Below are 19,693 nucleotides of genomic sequence, written 5' to 3' on the forward strand. Positions count from 1 at the left end.
CTACTTCGAAATTCGTCACCCGGAACGGCAAGCCTGAATCGAACCGAGCTGGCCCGATGAAAATACGGGTAAAGAGGCGGAAGGGGTTTCTTTAACGACTCAGCCTCCGGCGCAAAGCTTATCAGCTGGATTTACGCAACTATTTCTGATTTTATTGCTCATACCCTGTGTACCCAAGCCCTAAGATTACACTTTAAAAATCCATAACAATAAAATATTTTTTTTTTAAAGGAAAAAAAGATAAATAAAAGGCTGAGTGGTGGACGGCCAAAAACGTTTGGACATCTACCATTCAATCTTTTACATTCAGTTTGCATTATTATTCTTTTTTTAAAAATTGCTTTGCAATATTATTGCTTTCCCCCCATGCACTGCAGAACTCAGAGCAGAATGTTTCCCCCAACCCCTTTATTATTGCCTCTACAGTCTAAATGGGCTGTGTGTGTGTGTATGTGTATAGAGAGAGAGAGAGGCTGAGAGGGGGATAGGGTTGCTGGGTCCCCCACCACCACCACCAGCAGGGGACTGGGGGGTAGGGTTTCCAGTTCTAGGTTAGCACTGTTAGCATAGCACTGTTCCACTGCTCACACTTAGCATGCATGAGGCAGATCAAAAGATGGAGGGCATCTTGGCCATCTTCTGGGCATGGAGTAGGGGTCACTGTGTGTGTGGGGGGGAGGTAGTTGTGAATTTCCTGCGTTGTGCAGGGGGTTGGACTAGATGACCCTGGTGGTCCCTTCCAGTTTATGGTTCTGTGAGGTGCCTACATGGGGCTAGCTATCAGAGAGACCCGGAAGGAGTACTCCTCGGCACAGCTGAGATCTGGAAGAAGAAGAGCTGTTTTTATCCCCCAATTTTCTCTACCTTTAAAGAGTCTCAAACCAACTTACAACAGCCTTCCTTTCCCCTCCCCACAAAAGACACCCTGTGAGGTAGGTGGGGCTGAGAGAGCTCTAAAAGAGCTGTGACTAGCTCAAGGTCACCCAGCTGGCTTCACATGGAGGAGGGGGGAATCAAACCCAGTTCTCCAGATTAGAGTCCACCGCTCTTAACCACTACACCATGCTAGCTCTCTTTAAGGTGCTGTGAACGGAGAATCGCAGGGAAAGGGTTAAAAGTAACTTGCGTTAGTAGTGGTTAGAGTGTCAGACAAGGATTTGGGAGAGCCAGGTTCGAATCCCCGCTCTTCTGCGCAAGCTCACCCGGTGACCTTGGGCCAGTCGCACACCTCTCGGCCTAACCTACCTCACAGGGTTGTTGTTGAGCATAAAATGGAGGAGAATTATGTGAGCCGCCTTGGGTCCCCATTGGAGAGAAAGGTGGAGAATAAATTAAGTAAATAAATAAATAAATAGTTTAAGAAAAACTTTGATGGGGGGGGGGGAACAGACAAGCAGCAACTGTTCTTACTGAAGACTCATATTTCTGATGGGGGAAAAACCTGGCAGAAATAGAGAAAGAGAGAGGGAGGCTTTAGAAAGTTTCAGGTAGATTCATGTCTGGTAGCACCTTAGAGACCAACCAGATTTTAAGGGTATAAGCCTTTGAGAGTCAAAGCTCCCTTCATCAGCTACCAGATATCTGATGAAGGGAGCTTTGTCTCTCGAAAGCGTATACCTTGAAAATCTTGCTGGTCTCTAAGGTGCTACCGGGCTCGAATCAGGTGTTTTGAAGTTTCTTTCAGCAAGGAAGAAATTACTGCTTTCCCCCCATTCATTTCTTGGAAGCCGCACCTGGAATTGTGGCGAGGAAAGTCACGTTCAACCTTAAAGCCCCTGAGCCCCTATCGCTTCTGCTTGCTGGGGTGGATTGGGTCAATCGGCAGGAAAGCTGATGTGCCGAGCGTCCTCCCGGGAGCTGTGCGGGCCGAGATGGATGACCTTCCGGAGCACGCGAAGTGATGGTGGCGCTTTACTCTGCTTTGGTTAGACCTCACCTGGAGTACTGTGTTCAGTTTTTGGGCACTGCAATTTAAGAAAGATGTAGACAAGCTGGAACGGGTCCAGAGGAGGGCAACGAAGATGGTGAGGGGTATGGAGACCGTCCTATGAGGAAAGGTCGAAGGAGCTGGGTACCTGTAGCCTGGAGAGGAGAAGACTGAGAGGGGATATGATAACTATCTTCAAGTACCTGAAGGGCTGTCCTATAGAGGAAGGTGCCGAGTTGTTTTCTGTTGCCCCAGAAGGTCGGACCAGAACCAACGGGTTGAAATTAGATCAAAAGAGTTTCCGTCTAGACATTAGGAAGAACTTTCTAACAGTCAGAGCGGTTCCTCAGTGGAACAGGCTTCCTCGGGAGGTGGTGAGCTCTCCTTCCCTGGAGGTTTTTAAGAAGAGGCTAGATGGCCATCTGTCAGCAATGCTGATTCTGTGACCTTAGGCAGATGATGAGAGGGAGGGCATCTTGGCCATCTTGGCATGGAGTAGGGGGTCACTGGGGGTGCGTGTGGGGGAGGTAGTTGTGAAATTCCGGCATCGTGGAGGGGGTTGGACTAGATGACCCTGGGGGTCCCTTTCAGCTCTATGATTCTATTCCTTCTGGGTCGAGAGTTCCGCGAGACGTGGCAGCGCGGCCCCCCCTTGCGCTCAGACTTTGGCAAGAACTTCGCTCCCGTCCCTGCCATCCTGACATCCCTCCGTCTCTCCAGCAGTCAGCTAATGAAGAAACCTCGTTAAATGCGGCTTAGTCACAGGGATAATTGGCTGCTCGGTGGCAGATGTGGGCACTGGCCCGATCCGGCCGAACTCTCCCCCCCATCCCCTTTCTCGCTTGCTTCTCTTTTAATCCCTCATTAGCACATTAGGATGCCTTTTCCACATTGCCTTCTCTTTAAACAGCTGCAAAGAGGGAGGGATCATCTCGCCCAGGCGAGCCATCCTTGCTAGTGAAGGGCTTGCTGGGTCCTACAGCCTCTCGCCTTCTGGGATCTGGATGCCTCCGAAGCTCGGTCGTGCTCCGTCCCCCCTGCTCCTGCTACCCTGAGTCCCATCTCCGGCTCCCTGAGAACGGTCGCTCGCCTCCTTCGCTCACTGCCATGAGGAATGCAAGCCGGCTCTTTTTCTTTGCTGTGGTGGCCTCCTGCATTAACGGTGAGTGGGTCTTTTCTTTCCTGGGAAGGATGCTAAGCTTGGAAAGGCACTTGTGCAAGGGTTGGGTGGGGGGGGTGGAGAGCAAACGCCGAGCGACAGGGTCTCCAAGTTCCAACCAGGGCTGTTCCTTTAAAAAAAAAAAAAATTGCTCGCAAGTTGAAATGACATTTTTAAGTGTAGTTTTAGTCCCCCCTGCAGTATTCTTGGCCACTCAACAGAATCTATACTGAACTTGAATGGGAAACCTAGGTCGCAAAAGACTGGTACCCTGTCTGGTACCACACATCCCCCACTAGGATGCCCACTGATGGATCAGCAATTGCGGCCGATCTGGACCAAGAGGGGAATGATAACACGAATGAACGAGTCTTATTTGCACGTCGCCACAGGCCTTTACAAACAGGTCGACAATTATCGAAGCACATCTGTTAGTTTTCAGGCACTTTTATGGCAGTGCCAGAAATTAGCATGGTGTGCTCGAGAGCAGTCCTTTCGTTTGGGGCATTGACTGTTTTTGAAGTGTGATCGGAACAGGCAAAGAGAGGAGAAAATTATCTGAAGCAAAGGCAGTTCTTTTTGCCATCCCCCCCTGCATATTCATACAGTGTTTCCTGCATTTTTTGTTGAGCTGTGCTGTCTGGTACCCTAGTGTGCAGCCTTTCCAAGTTTAGTTACGCGGAAGCCAATGGGACTGAATCGGCTTAAACGCAACCGTTCCGGCTTAACTAGGCTGCGGCTCCAGCCGTCCTTCCCCAAAAGGCCATCCCCCACTTCAAGCCACTAACGGTTCAATAACTCAAGAGGTATCTTGCTGATCTGATATATTCTTTGACACTTGAAAACACTTCATGCTGATCGGAGGCAGAACGGAGGCCAAGGAGGGGAAAAAAAGATAATGCGCTATAAAGTCAACTTTTTAATATTTCCCTCCATCTTCCTGGGTTGTCTTTTTATTTTTTTGTTGGACTTCAAGACAGATTAAAATTCAGATCCATCAGAACGTACTCATCTCAGAGTGTACGTCGAGATGGTATTTTCAGAGTGCAGCAGAGCATGGCAATTATTTAGGCAATATAAATAAATCATGGTTTCTATAGAGCCTTCTGAGAAGTAATAACAAAAGCATTCAATAATTTAAGACGCCGGAGCATCCTAAATTCCGTTCGCTGACGTTGGGGTGGAAAATTGGAATATGCAGCAAGGGCTCCCAGGGAAACTGTGATAGCATAAAGGGTCAGATTGCGTGGAGAAGCAGGACATGTGTAAAATGCATATCAGCCTTATCAAAAATAAAGTCGGGGAAAGAGAAAAGTTAGTGGAGCTTTGCCGTTTTGCAGAGTCTGCTAATCTGTTGGCTAGACGCCACCCATGAAGAAATCCACCAAATACTCGGGTCGTCCCATTTGCAAATTGGTCCGCGGCTGCAGCAAACAGGGCCGTAATTTCTTTCAAATTGTTAGATAATAATGAGGAGCATCGATTGAAGGGGCTACGGAGCTGCCGCAGAAAGGCAAGGACCGCAGGAGAAATGAGTCACAAATTACATGCCAACTGGCGATTTAAAAAAGAAAGACAGAACGGTTATCGGGGTTCCGTGGATGTCCAATGTTCCCGAAAAATGAAAAGTTGAAAAATCTGCTGTGGCAAAAATGAACCGGTTAGCATTTATTAATAAAATTAAGGGGCTCCCGCAACACTCTGCAAACTGACAACCTGCCAAAGGTTTGGTTGCAGTTTTCAGCATGCAACGGGCTCGATGTTTAATTTAATGAACAGGCAATGGAGCATAACACTGATTTTGGCACAAAACGAAATCCTGGACACCACAGATGCTCCAATCTAATATATATCTATATATTCCAACCTACATACTGCTGACATCTAGTGGCTCACCCATACTGGCCACAAAATGAGAAGAGGCATCTAAACCTGCTTGCTGACCAGCATGAGCAGCATTCGCACATGCGCGTGCAATGCAGGGCAGGCGCAAAGACCAAACGCCGTCTAAATAAGACCGAGGCATAGGTGAAAGAAGGCATCATGAGTATAATCCCCAATCACACACAAATGCAGGGGTATTTCTCAACGCTGAAGAGGAAACTGAATCTGCAGCGTCAAACAGAACTTAGGGTATTGCTGGAAGTCCAAAAGAGATTGATGGGAACAGGGCTGAGAGGCTGTGGGGGTTATTTGGAATAGAGGGGAGATACCAGGAAAGAGGGTTAACATGGTTAGAATAATAGAATCATAGAGTTGGAAGGGACCACCAGGGCCATCAAGTCCAACCCCCTGCACAATGCAGGAAATTCACAACTACCTCCCCCCTCCACACCCCTAGTGACCAGAAGATGGCCAAGATGGCCTGCCTCTCATCATCTGCCTAAGGTCACAGAATCAGCACTGCTGACAGATGGCCATCTAACCTCTTTTTAAAAACCTCCAGGGAAGGAGAGCTTACCACCTTGTGGGCTCTTGAAGTGGAGAAGGGAGTGTGAAACGGTTGGGCAGCTTGGGGGGGCGGGGACCCAAGCTAGCCCGATCTCATGGGAAGTTAAGCAGGGTCGGCCCTGGTTAATCCTTGGATGGGAGACCACCAAGGGTGTCCAGGGTTGCTACACAGAGGCAGGCAATGGCAAACCACCTCTGCTTGTCTCTCGCCCTAACCTAGGTGATTAGCCTCATCAGATCGTGGAAGCTAAGCAGGGTTGGCCCTGGTTAGTACTTGCATGGGTGACCGCCAAAGATGTCCAGGGTTGCTACACAGAGCCAAGCAATGGCACATCACATCTGTTCCTCTCTTGCCCTGACCTAGGTGGCTAGCCCAATCTCAACAGGTCTTGGAAGCTAAGCAGGGTTGGCCCTGGTTAGTACTTGCATGGGTGACCGCCAAAGTTGTCCAGGGTTGCTACACAGAGCCAAGCAATGGCACACCACATCTGTTCCTCTCTTGCCCTGACCTAGGTGGCTAGCCCAATCTCAACAGGTCTTGGAAGCTAAGCACGGCTGACCCTGGTTAGTACTTGGAAGGGAGACCACCAAGGAAGTCCAGGGTTGCCACACAGAGCCAAGCAATGGCAAACCACCTCTGAACATCTCTTGCCTTGCAAACCCTTTGGGGTCACGATAAGCCTTCAGTGACTAGATGGCAGTTTATATATATATACACACGCACACCCTTTATTACTTGTTCATTTCAATTCCCCGTCCTTTTGGGCTTATGTTACAGGCATCTGTGTGCAAAATTTAACTTGGTCTTTAATTTTGGGGACATTCTAGCTAACAAGAAACAACGAACGCCGAAACCCAGGTTCCAGAAGTGAAGCCAGATCCTGTTTTTATGGTTCCTCTCACTTTCTTTGATTACTTGTTCTGAAATATTGTTTCTGGCTTGATCCTAGGGAGGACAGGGTAGGCCAGGAATTTGAACAGATCGATAACAGGAGCAAATACTGAAGATGTATTTTTTACCGCAGAACGTCGCAACGCAAGCTTCTCAGGCCTGGCTTCCTTTCACAGTAATAGAACTGCTGTATCTTCAGAAGAGGCCAATATTTTGTTGTGAGCAGAACTCAGCAGAAATAAGATCCTGCTGTACATAACTAGGAACTATTTATTTGCAAAAAGAGCCTGGGGGTAATCTGACCTAATCCAACAACAAGACACTTATTTCCAACTTGTCCGTTTTGAGCAACCAAAATGATTAGGGGACTAGAGCAACTGTCCTATGGGGAGCAGTTAAGACACTCAGGGCTGTTTAGCTTGGAAAGAAGGCGGCTAAGGGGTGACATGACAGAGGTCTATAAAATGATGCATGGTTTGGAGAGAGTGGACAGGGAGAAGCTTTTCTCCCTCTCCCATAATACTAGAACACGGGGGCATCTGTTGAAGCTGGAGGGTGAGAGATTCAAAACAGATAAAAGGAAGTATTTTTTTCACACAACGCATAGTTAAATGGTGGGACTCCCTGCCCCAGGATGTGGTGATGGCTGCCAACTTAGAAGGCTTGAAGAGGGGAGTGGCGATGTTCACGGAGGAGAGGGGTATTCATGGCTATTAGTTAAAATGGATACTAGTCATGATGCATAGCTATTCTCTCGAGTAACAGAGGAGCATGCCTATTATATTAGGTGTTGGGGAATGCAGGCAGGATGGTGCTGCTGCAGTCATCTTGTTTGTGGGCTTCCTAGAGGCACCTGGTTGGCCACTGTGTGAACAGACTGCTGGACTTGATGGGCCTTGGTCTGATCCAGTAGGGCCTTTCTTATGTTCTATGATCCTACCTCCTCCTCACGGTTGCCAACCTCCAGGAACAGGAGGGACTTCAATGCCATAGAGTCCAATTGCCAAAGCGGCCACTTTCTCCAGGGGACCTGATCTCTATTGGCTGGAGATCAGCTGTCATAGCAGGAGATCTCCAGCTAGTACCTGGAGGTCGGCAACTCGAGCTCTACTGCATACCAACACGGCGGAAATTCCCCTTCAGGCCGACTTTTAGCAAAGTCCGTTGGTATCATAAAACCTTTCTACGCACCTGCAGCGTGGCTCTGTGTGGAACGGTGTGTAAAATCTCAAGAAGGAAACTATTGAGGCAATTTCAAACCGCTTCGATTGGGTTTTTTGCTTACGGTCACTGAGTTTGTACATGTGTGTCAGGTTGTTAACGTATCACTGACATGCCTCTATTTAATATTTCATCTGCATACCGAGGGGCTTGCAAGCTCACCATACATAAATCATGGTGTTCTGGAGCGCCGTGGTGTGAGACATTAACCAATGTCATTTATAAGACATTTAAGCATGAAAGTGCGCTTTGTCGAACATGGGGACGTGTAAATAATTCACACGTTTTTGGTGGGGCAAGCGGGCTACCAGACCTCAACAGGAGCGGCTCACTTATCTTGGCTCGCCCGCTGACATACTGGTAAACTTTTCACTTAATGTAAATTTGAACGCTAGATTTGAATGTATTTTAACTCTTTTTTTCTTGTTTTAATGATGTGTGCTGGAGAGGGGGTTGATTTTAACGGTTTTAAAAATGTGATTTTTAGCTTGTAAGTTTTAAACTGTTAGCCTCACGAGGGCAGAAAGGCGGGATACACATTTTGTAAATAAAAATGAAGCATTCCATATTTTTGCCTTCCTTCTTGAATGCAAGCCGCCAGCCTCTTTATATTAGACTGTGCTCTATTTAACCATTGAGCTACAGGCAAGAATTGTCGGGATTTTAAACTAACTTCCCTCCCCGAAATTTCCAGGGGTTGGATCCAAAGGTCATTTTTCGCAGCTGCTTATGCACAATCTTTGCTAATTCCTCATCGGGTGTTTCGCCCCCAGAACGTTTTGTGGGGCTCAACCTAGGGTTGCCAAGTGCCAGGTGGTGGCGGGCAAACCCCCGCCAATCTGCCTGGCTCCCTGCAGACCAGCTGAGGATCGGCGGGCAATGCATGCATGCGCGCCTTCCCACCGCACCATGCCACTTCTGGTTTACACCTGGAAGCGCCGCATCGCAACGGGCCTTTTACCACTCAAACCTCCGGGTGCAAACCGGATGTGATGCTATCGCGGCCGTGCGCGGGATCTTTCCCTCAACTCAGCCCCCAGAAACCTCCTGCCGGAGGAGAGGGGGGACCCGGCAACCCTAGCTCAACCAGAGGTGGGGAAGTTCTATTCCGCCGGTGGACCAGTTTTGCATCAGCAGAACACAACCTGGGTGATCCAGCCCCCATAACAGGAACCACAGAATCCTGCCTCCGTTTTGTGACCTTGACCGTTCATGCCTTTACAGGTAGCGAGACGGCAGATGCTGAAGAGAGGCTCATGAACCACCTCTTGAACAGCTCGCGCTATAACAACTTAATTCGCCCGGCCTTCAACTCCTCGCAGTTGGTGGTGATAGAGCTCCAAGTGTCCCTGGCCCAGCTCATAAATGTGGTAAGTCTGAATAAGGCTTCCTTTCTAGCCGACTGGGCATGAGGTGTGCATTTGGTTGCCATAGAATCACAGAGTTGGAAGGGACCGCCAGGGTCATCTAGTCCAACCCCCTGCACAATGCAGGAAATCCACAACCACCTCCTCCCCCACACCCCCAGTGACCCCTACTCCATGCCCAAAGATGTCATCTAGTCCAACCCCCTGCACAATGCAGGAAATCCACAACCACCTCCTCCCCCACACCCCCAGTGACCCCTACTCCATGCCCAAAGATGGCAACAAAAAGCACCTTAGAGACCAACATAGGGTTGCCAGGTCCCTCTTTGCCACCGGCAGGAGGTTTTTGGGGCAGAGTCCGAGGAGGGCGGGGTTTGGAGAGGGGACTTCAATGCCATAGAGTCCAATTGCCAAAGCGGCCATTTTCTCCAGGGAAACTGATCTCTATCGGCTGGAGATCAGTTGTAATAGAGGGAGATCTCCAGCTAGTACCTGGAGGTTGGCAACCCTAGTCCAACGAGATTTTCAGGGTATGAGCTTCAGAGGTTTTTGGGGCGGAGCCTGAGGAGGGCGGGGTTTGAGGAGGGGAGGGGCTTCGATGCCAAGGAGCCCAATCGCCAAAGTGGCCATTTTCTCCAGGGGAACTGACCTCAATTGGCTGGAGATCAGTGGTAATAGCAGGAGCTCTCCAGCCATCCCCTGGAGGTTGGCAACCCTATCTCTAAGATTATACAGGACTCACATCTACCTCTAGCCTGCTCAGTGTCTGACGTTGTCTTGGTGTATGTGTGCAAACTCTTGGCTTGTTTTCATACCCATTATTTTTACAGTTGTTTTGATGACTTTATCACATTGCTTTCTGTTTCCTTGTGATTTGTCCTGAGCATGCCTGTAGAGAGGCAGCATATAAGTTTTCTAAATGAATACTAAAGCGTCTGTGGCAGAGTCCCCTGCTTCACATGCAGAAGGCGTTCACTTCCATCCCCAGCATCTCCAACTAAAAGGATCTCCTGGTAACCACTGTCTGGGAAAGCCCATGCCCAGCTTGAGACTCTAGAGAGGCGCTCCCACCCACAGCGGACAAAACGGTATGAACGGGTCCCTGCCCAGTGGACACGAAAGAGTGCCTTCCCAGTCCAGCAGTCCTCCCCAAACTGCAGCCGAAAACAACCAGATTGGAAGTACAAGCTCAACTTTTGGAAATAAATAGAATCAGTGGATGCAGGACACGTGAAACTGCCTTGTACTGAATCAGACCCTTGGTCCATCAAAGTCAGTATTGCCTACTCAGACCGGCAGCGGCTCTCCAGGGTCTCAGGCGGAGGTCTTTCACATCACCTACTTGCCCGGTCCCTTTAACTGGAGATGCCGGGGATTGAACCCGGGACCTTCTGCATGCCAAGCAGATGCTCTACCACTGACCTATGGCCCTTCCCCTAGATGAGACTACAGTCATTAGGATTTGTAAAGATTGTAAGGAACAACACAATCTGAGTCTTAACCCTCTTTTGTTGATTTACCTGGGGGTGTCTGAACCTCATGCGGGCTTTTTTTTAATCCGCGCATCGTAGATTTGCCTTTAGCCTGGCCAGCTCTCACCGTCTTCGCCAAAGAATCGCTCCATTACCTTTCCGCCTTTATCTGCTCCAGAAAACCTGGGCTGCCTTGAGCTACTTCGCTGAAAGGGCTTTGAACCTGTTTGCAAGAGGGGAAATTCAATGTCATGGCCAATTTAGCTCCTGCCCAACAGCACAGCTGAAAATTACCATGGCTGCCTTGAAGGGGTTTGTTGTTCCCTTCTTGTCTCCCTTTGGGGAGGGGGGGCAGGTTAAGGCTGCCTTCAGTTTTGCATTTGTGAGGTCGGGCCCCATTTTTCCTCCTGACTTCCACTTTTGGCTGATGCTGTTATTTTTCTGATCATGTGTGTTTTGTTTATAATATTTGTTACAAGCAATCTATCTTTCTCTCCTTTCAAAATGAACGCGAGTCCCTCCCCACCCCAAACCCTGTCCCCAGGCTCCAGCCCCAAAATCCCCAGGCATTTCCCTACCCAGAGTTGGCAACCCTATTCTCCCTTTCCTGTTTTTGTCCTCACAACAACCCTGCGAGGTGGACTAAGCCAAGAGGGACTGGCCCAACACTACTCAGCAAGCTTTATGGCCGAGTAGGGGTTTGAATCCTCATCCCTTGGACCCTCATAACCACTACGCTGGCTTTCCAGCAGGTTCCAGAGTTCACTGGTTACTCCCCCATGCCTGATCCAATTCTGTCTCCCTTCCTTCCTTCCTTCTCTCCAAAAGCGGTTGGAGAGTATTATCTTGTTGTTCCCCAGTGAGGAAGAGCTGCCAAGGCTGATCACTTCAGGGCTATGGCTTGTCCATTAATTTGCTTGATTTCTAAGTTTCAAAAGGCCTAAGAGCTTCCCCCCCACCACTACTGTCTAGCAAAACAGCCTTGAGGCAGGCTCCTCTTGTGGGCAGAAAACACTCTAATGTAATTTTGGGGGTAGTTTATCTCCCAGCTTTCCTTGAAGCTGCTCGGTCCCTTTTAGCAATTTAAAACGCACCAAGAATTAGCTTTAGGTTTACCTGGTAAAATCACTGGCCACTTAGACCCAGGGGACCCTGGCCTCACCGGGGATATAAATATCTGCAACAGAAGAGAGAGGGGGGGAAATAGGACCTTCCTGGGATTTAGGATTGCCAGGTCCCTCTTTGCTACCGGTGGTGGAGCTTGAAGAGGGCAGGGTTTGGAGAGGGGCTTCAGTGCCAGAGTCCAATTGCCAGTGCTGTCATTTTCTCCAGGGGAACAGATCTCTATCGGCTGGAGATCAGTTGTAACGGCAGGAGATCTCCAGCTAGTACCTGGAGGTTGGCAACCCAACTGGGATTGCTAGACCGTTGGCAAGCTCTGCTGCAGGCCCTGGGTGGAGAGGGGCCCGTTCCATGCTATGTGGATGTTTTCATAAAAAGGCATCGATCAGCCTGCATTTCAAATGATGGGTAGCGGCCGCAAGGTTTGCCCCCCTTTTTTGCCATTGAATCCAAATAAAATTTTGGTTACTACACAGGAATCTGTACCTTTCTCTCCTTTCAGAATGAACGCGAGCAGATCATGACCACCAACGTCTGGCTTAATCAGGTAAACGGTCCAACAGGCCAACGCAGACGTGTTGGCACGCACGGCTTCAACCATATAAATATACTTGGTGATTCTGCATCCCCCCCCCTTTTTTTTCTTTTTAAGGAATGGACTGACTACCGCTTGGCTTGGGAACCTTCTGACTACGAAGGCATAAATAAGCTAAGGATACCCGCTAAAAAAGTTTGGCTACCGGACATTGTGCTTTACAATAAGTAAGTTGTGCCTGTTTACCTTGCACTGTTGTGCTGCGTGAATTATACGAGTGATTCTCGGAACAGACAAAGGCCCCAAAGGTCCATTATTTTATGGAAACAAGCAGGCATGCAAAGAGGGGTAAAGAATCATCTACATGCATATGCCACAGTGCAATATCAGCACATAAACAGTAGTCTTCGCCATTTGAAGTACCACCTGATAGGTTCTGTTTCCTTTACCTGATATGTGGAGAAATCACTGCATGGTCGTGTTTGAAATTCTTGGTTGAGAGGTCATGCTCCAAGAATCTGGCAGATCCCATTCGCCATTCCTTTCCAAGCGACAGGACAAAACCCAACAACATATTTCCCCATATATCTCCACAATGCAAAGGGCTGGTGACTTCATTTAAGAAAATGAAAACGAGGAAGTCTGAGGAACTAGATTTTGAAATAGATAACAGAGCTCTATACTGCCATGGAACAATAGTAGAGTAAGATATGGCCAAAATCCATTTTGTACCAGATACCATAAGTGAAACAAACAGACCTTTGCTTTGCAACCCAGGCCGGCCTCTTCTTTCCTAACTGCCTTTTCTTCCCCTCGGTTTCTTTAGTGCCGATGGCACGTACGAAGTCTCCGTGTACACCAACGTGATCGTAAAGAACAACGGAAGCATTTTCTGGCTGCCCCCCGCCATCTACAAGAGCGCCTGCAAGATCGAAGTGAAACATTTCCCGTTTGACCAACAAAACTGCACCTTGAAGTTCCGGTCGTGGACTTACGACCACACGGAAATCGACATGGTTCTCAAAACGGGCACAGCCAGCATGGACGATTTCACGCCGAGCGGGGAATGGGATATTGTGGCGCTCCCGGGGCGAAGAACTGTGAATGCCCTGGACCCCAATTACGTGGACGTGACCTATGACTTCATCATTAAAAGGAAGCCCCTTTTTTATACTATTAACCTCATAATACCGTGCGTGCTTATAACATCCCTCGCCATCCTGGTGTTCTACCTGCCTTCAGACTGCGGGGAGAAAATGACCTTGTGCATCTCGGTATTGCTCGCTTTGACTGTGTTCTTGCTGCTGATTTCCAAAATCGTCCCACCGACGTCACTGGACGTCCCGCTGATTGGGAAGTATCTGATGTTTACAATGGTCCTGGTGACGTTCTCGATCGTCACCAGCGTCTGCGTACTGAACGTCCACCACCGGTCCCCCAGCACCCACGCCATGCCGCCCTGGGTGAAGGTGGTCTTCCTCGAGAAACTGCCAAACTTTCTGTTCATGCAGCGCCCGGAGAACAACTCGGCGAGGCAGAGGCTGTACAACCGGAAGAAAGCTAAAACGGAGTCTGTCTGCACCGACCTGTCCGACCTATACAAGGGCTCGACCTACTTTGTGAACACGGCCTCGGCCAAAAAATATGACTTGAAACTTACAGAGAACCCCGACCACGTTGGCAGCCATCAGGACGTCCGGCTGAGATCCTCGGCTAAGTTTTCCCCCGAAGTCCAAGAGGCTATCGATGGCGTCAGTTTCATCGCTGACCACATGAGGAGCGAGGACAATAACGAGAGCGTAAGTAACCAGGGAAAACTCTTCCGGGGTTTTAAAGAATTATTTTATTATATTATTATATTGTTATTTTCGTTTATTATGTGTGTGTGTTAAGTGCCGTCAAGTCGCTTCCGACTCATGGTGACCCTATGAATGAAAGTCCTCCAAAATGTCCCTTCTTTGACACCTTGCTCAGATCTTGCAAATTGAAGGCTGTGGCCTCCCTTATTGAGTCAGTCCATCTCTTGTTGGGTCTTTTTCTTTTCCTGCTGCCCTCAGCTTTTCCTAGCATGACTGTCTTTTCCAGTGACTCTTGTCGTCTCATGACGTGACCAAAATACGACAGCCTCAGTTTAGTCATTTTAGCTTCTAGGGTCAGTTCAGGCTTGATTTGATCTATTTTATTATACACATTCCTTATAACATTTTTAAAGGGATGCCATCAGGAAACAACTGGATACGGCCAGGCCGTGTTTCAATTTTTTTTTTTCAAATTACCCCTCTCCTCCCCTGCACGTGGGGTTGAGTTTTTATAACCAAGAGGGCGGTGGCCCGAAAAGTTTGGGAACCACTGCTCTAACTCTAACCCTTCAAACCTTTCCAACTTTGGCACCTCAAATTGATTCCCTCATCGTAGCGCAAAATAACGGAACGAGTTTCCACGAAAGCCAATCAGAGAAAGCACCAAGAAACCTCTTGAGGGAACAAGATGAAAACATTGATGCAACTGATGCATTATTAAATTCATTGAATTGGCTTTTTTCTCCCCACCTTCCAGGTCGTCGAAGATTGGAAATATGTCGCCATGGTGGTGGACAGACTGTTCCTCTGGGTGTTTGTCGTCGTTTGCATTCTAGGGACCGTTGGGTTGTTCCTCCAGCCTCTTTTCCAAAACCATACCATTATCGTGACCCCGTGAGACGGCTGAATCCAACAACGGCCTCAATGGCGTTTACTCACCTGGAGGGTTGCGCCCTGAAGTTCCAGAAATGTCATTTCAGAGTCCGGTCGCTCAAATTGCTCAGATTTTCTACCGACAAAATATACCGCATCATTATTTGATTTAATTTACTTATTTAATGTGGGCTTTATATCTTTTTACCCCCGCAAACCCCAAACACCATTTCTCTGGGCCCGGTACAATTTTGTAATATGCGCCCCGCCACCTCCCCAAACGTACACAACCCATTGGTATGAGTGCATCGCCTGTGAATCTTGACCGAACAATTGCCTTTATGGAATGACAGGGATTTGGGGTTACCAACCTCCAGGCGGTCGCTGGAGATCTCCTAATATTACAGCTGATCTCCAGGCGGCAGAGATCAGTTTCCCTGGAGAAAATGGCCACTTTGGGCGGGGGACTCTATGGCATTATACACCACTGAAGTCCCGTTCTTCCCCAAACCTATGAGTTGCGGTTAAAACGCTTAGGACTGTTTAGCTTGGAAGAAGGCGGTTAAGGGGAGACATGATAGAGGTCTATAAAATTATGCATGGTATGGAGAGAGTGGACAGGGAGAAGCTTTTCTCCCCCTCTCATAATCCCAGAATGCGGGATCATCTGCTGAAGCTGGAAGGTGAGAGGTCCAAAACAGATAAAAGGGAATATTTCTTCACACAACGCATAGTTAAACTGTGGAACGCCCTGCCCCAGGATGTGGTGACAGCTGCCAACTGGGAAGGCTTTAAGAGGAGAGTGGACATGTTCCTGGAGGAGAGGGCTATTTATGGCTGCTAGTCAAAATGGATACTAGTCATAATGCACACCTATTCCTGACCAGTATCAGAGGAGCATACCTATTAGGTGCGGTGCAACACAGGCAGGACGGTGCTGCTGCAGTCGTCTTGCTTGTGGGCTTCTTGGAGGTACCCGGTTGGCCGCTGTGTGAACAGACTGCTGGACTTGATGGGCCCGGGTCTGATCCAGCAGGGCTTTTCTTATGTCCTTAAACCCCACCCTCTTCCAGCTCCATCCCTAAAATCTCCAGGTATTTCCCATACTGGAGCTGGCGCCCCTACAGACACCAGACAATGGAACCAGACCAGCCCCCTTGGATCTGCAGTCCCAGAACGATACACCCATTTCCCACCCCCAGGCTTGAACCCTTCGAAAGGCTTACGGTTAGTGCTACAACTGATGGGAAAATATTAAAACCGCTCACTGCTGACCCCTGGTCCCCCGTACACCCGCCCACGCAGATGGATCTTAATCACTTCCCAAATGCGGTCCAGTAACGGCTCTTACGAATTTCTATGGATGGGAGTGCCAAAAAAATATCCGAGCAGCTAATTGAGACGCACCCTGTCGGTCGGGGGAACTTCGTTTGGCATTTTCAGGAAAAGGGCGTCGCACGTTCCGTGTTAACGTTTTTATTACATTCATTAAAACTTTTTTTTAAAGATCTTTTCTATAAAAGGGGGAGGGGTTTATCGATGTAAAATGCTGGCTTGGCTGTCTGCACAAGGACTGTCGATTAAAATGGTATTTTATTTAAAATATTCCCGGAGTGGATGCGTTTTCTTTAAGGGGGAGGGGCTTCGTGGCGCCAATACGCGATTTACAACCCAAGTTTGAGTTTATTCACTGTTTTTAAGCAAGGAAGAGATAATCAGAAGCAACTGGGACAATACCCAGAGGAATTCAAACATCAGCGTGGTGTAGTGGTTAAGTGCAGTGATTAAGAGCGGTGGACTCTAATCTGGAGAACCGGGTTCGATTCCCCACTCCTCCACATGAAGCCTGCTGGGAGACCTTGGGCTGGTAACAGCTCTCTTTGAGCTCTCTCAGCCCCACCTACCTCACAGGGTGTCTGTTGTGGGGAGGGGAAGGGGATTGTAAGCCAACTTGATTCTTCCTTAAGTGGTAGAGAAAGCGGGCATATAAATACCAACTCCTCCTCCTCCTTTAGAAGCGGTATAAACAATCAAGAACGTGAACAATCAAGCATAAAGCTTCCATCAACTGTTACTCCCCGTCACACATAACCCTTGAATCGTCATGTCAATGCGAGAAGCAACCTTATAGAGGACAGTTCCGCCACAGGCATTTCATCTGAAATGACCAGTCTGCTCACAACGTTCTTGCAGAGTAGCCGGACAGTGGCATGGGTGTGCTCCAATATTTTTTTTGGCACTGTTTCCCCCCCCACCCTCTCCAGGCCTGATTTACGGATTTTTTAATGATTTAATGATTTTAATGATTTACATTTTTTAAAACCCAAAAGCGCAATCGCGGTGCCACCAGTCTAAGGGCGGACGGGCAAGGAGGGCCTCCTCAGCCACGGACCCTTTTCAATACTCTTGCCTCTTCTAAAACGTTTCCGATTCTCCCTGCCAAATGCCGCAGCGTTCCTGAATGGAGGCTTCGCCCGGAGGAGGAAAAGAGGCTTTAATTACTCTCTCCTTTTTTTTTGCAGCAAATGGGATTATTCTTTTTTAAAAAATCATCATCATTGCAGTTAGGATGTTGGTCTAGTGAATTTTTTTTTTTAAACGGCAATAAGCACCCTTCACAGTCGAGATAAATGCAGCAATTAAAGCATCCCCAAGTCTATCTACCCCACATCGAAGAAGGAAGAGACCACGAGTGAACGGATAAGTAATTAAGCACCATAGAAAATCGGATGCTGCTTTAAAACAGATGTGCCGAGGACTCCCTGCCCTTAAATCCTGCAGGGTTGTAAATTAGGGTTCGTTTTAATTGCTGGAAACGTCTGACCACGAATCTCCAAGCCTCTGGTCTATTTTGATTCTAACCAAATGCATCTCTCCATGATCCAAGTGTGGTGTAGTGGTTAAGAGCGGTGGACTCTGATCGGGAGAACCGGGTTCAATTCCCCACTCCATCGCATGAGTGGTGGAGGCTGATCTGGTGAACTGGATTTGTTTCCCCACTCCTACACACAAAGCCAGCTGGGTGACCTTGGGCTAGTCACAGTTCTCTCTGAATGCTCTCAGCCCCACCTACCTCCTGCTTGCCTGGTCCCTTTAACTGGAGATGCCAGGGATTGAACCTGGGAATTTTAACCAAGACCTAGAAGGCACTGGGGTCCAGTGCTTTGTTTTCAAAATGGCAGCTGCCTGTAAGTCACAGTATTCAGTTTGGAAGCCCCTAGCGTCTAATCTTCCCAACCCCAGCTGTTTTTACATCCTCGGACTGACCAGCGGAGCTGGTTTGCTCAGCTGGGGGGGAAAGCACATTATGACGTGGCTGCGTGCAAGTTTCACAGTGGAGCCAACAGTAGCTCCATAGGGTCACAGAGGATGTGAAAACTGTGGTGGTGCTGGGGTAGGGTACAGCTGCTTCTCCCCACACGTTCTGGTCACAAACAGAAGAGTCGGTGTGCATTTAGGAAGCACAAAACTCCCGCTGTTTGCTGGTTCCTCAGTGGAACAGGCTTCCTCGGGAGGTGGTAAGTGCTCCTCCCCTGGAGGTTTTTAAGCAGAGGCTAGATGGGCATTTGTCAGCAATGCTGATTCTATGAACTTAGGCAGTTCATGAGAGGGAGGGCATCTTGGCCATCATCTGGGGATGGAGTAGGGGTCCCTGGGGTGTGTGTGGGGGGGAGGCAGTTGCGAATTTCCTGCATTGTGCAGGGGGTTGGACTAAATGACCCTGGTGGTCCCTTCCAACTCTATGATTCTATGATTACAGTTTTCAAGTTGCTCCCCGACAAATTGGGCGCTTTCACACATGCCAAATAATGCACATTCACAATCCACTTTCAACGCACTTTGCAGCTAGATTTTACTGTGTGAAACCGCAAAACCCACTTGCAATCGTTAAAGTGGATTGAAAGTGCATTATCCAGTGTGTGTGAAAGTGCCCTCAAGCACAAGGGCTTTGTCGATGGACCCTACGTTGTGGGCAGTCTCCAAGGCAGACACTGACCCAAAGGATCTCAATCGCTGGTTTGGGACCCTTTCTCTGCACGAGAGTTGCCACCAGTTTGAGGGGACAGTTCTCAGCTGGATGGACCAAGACCTGGCTCAGTAGCGGAGGGCACGCTTTTCGTGCAGATGGTCCCTGTTTTATCTCTGGTATCACCACTGAAAAGAGCTCAGCGAGCAGACTGGGGAAGACCTTTCTTTGCCAGAGAGCCAGGGACTGCCGCCAGAGCGAGCAGAGGCTTCTCAGGCGGATCGATAGTCCAACTCGGTACACGGCAACTTTACTTCTGAATGATTCAAAGTGCTTTTCCCCTGGCTGCTGAGCAGCCAATATTGAGCTTCGGCGATTAGAAGCTAGGGTTTCCAAGCTGCATCCGGTGGCTTTTTGGCAAACTTGTGCCCTGCCTGTGGCCATTTTGAAAAAGTGCTAGACCCCCGGGTCCCTCTGAAGCCCAGGTCCAAAGCATCAGGAGCAGCTTAGCTTTCTCCACCCCCATCTTCTCTAACTTCTGTCTTCTGTGTGTGTTACATGCCATCAGGTCACTTCCGACTTATGGTGACCCTATGAATAACCTCCAAAATGCCCTATCCTTAACAGCCTCGCTCAGGTCTTGCAAACTGAGAGCCAGCGTGGGGTAGTGGCTAAGAGCGGTGGTTTGGAGTGGTGGAGTCTGATCTGGAGAACCGGGTTCGATTCCCCGCTCCTCCGCATGAGGGGTGGACTCTAATCTGGTGAACTGGGTTGGTTTCCCCACTCCTACACATGAAGCCAGCTGGGTGACCTTGGGCTAGTCACAGCTCTCTCCGCCCCACTCACCTCACAGGGTGTCTGTTGTGGGGAAGAAAAGGTGATTGTAAGCAGATAGGAGTCTTCCTTAA

At 48.8% G+C, this 19,693-nt stretch overlaps 1 protein-coding gene across 1 annotated transcript; it reads left to right on the plus strand.

Moving 5' to 3' along the window:
- The first annotated feature begins 3,034 nt into the window (after positions 1 to 3,034).
- CHRNB4 (cholinergic receptor nicotinic beta 4 subunit) lies at positions 3,035 to 14,843 on the plus strand. Its single transcript, XM_056865690.1, has 6 exons — positions 3,035 to 3,089; positions 8,875 to 9,020; positions 12,114 to 12,158; positions 12,264 to 12,373; positions 12,973 to 13,945; positions 14,703 to 14,843. The coding sequence occupies exons 1-6, from the start codon at positions 3,035 to 3,037 to the stop codon at positions 14,841 to 14,843; spliced, it is 1,470 nt and encodes a 489-aa protein (XP_056721668.1).
- The last annotated feature ends 4,850 nt before the right edge of the window (positions 14,844 to 19,693 follow it).

Source organism: Euleptes europaea, chromosome 20, assembly GCF_029931775.1.
Source record: "Euleptes europaea isolate rEulEur1 chromosome 20, rEulEur1.hap1, whole genome shotgun sequence".
Classification (NCBI taxonomy): Eukaryota; Metazoa; Chordata; class Lepidosauria; order Squamata; family Sphaerodactylidae; genus Euleptes; species Euleptes europaea.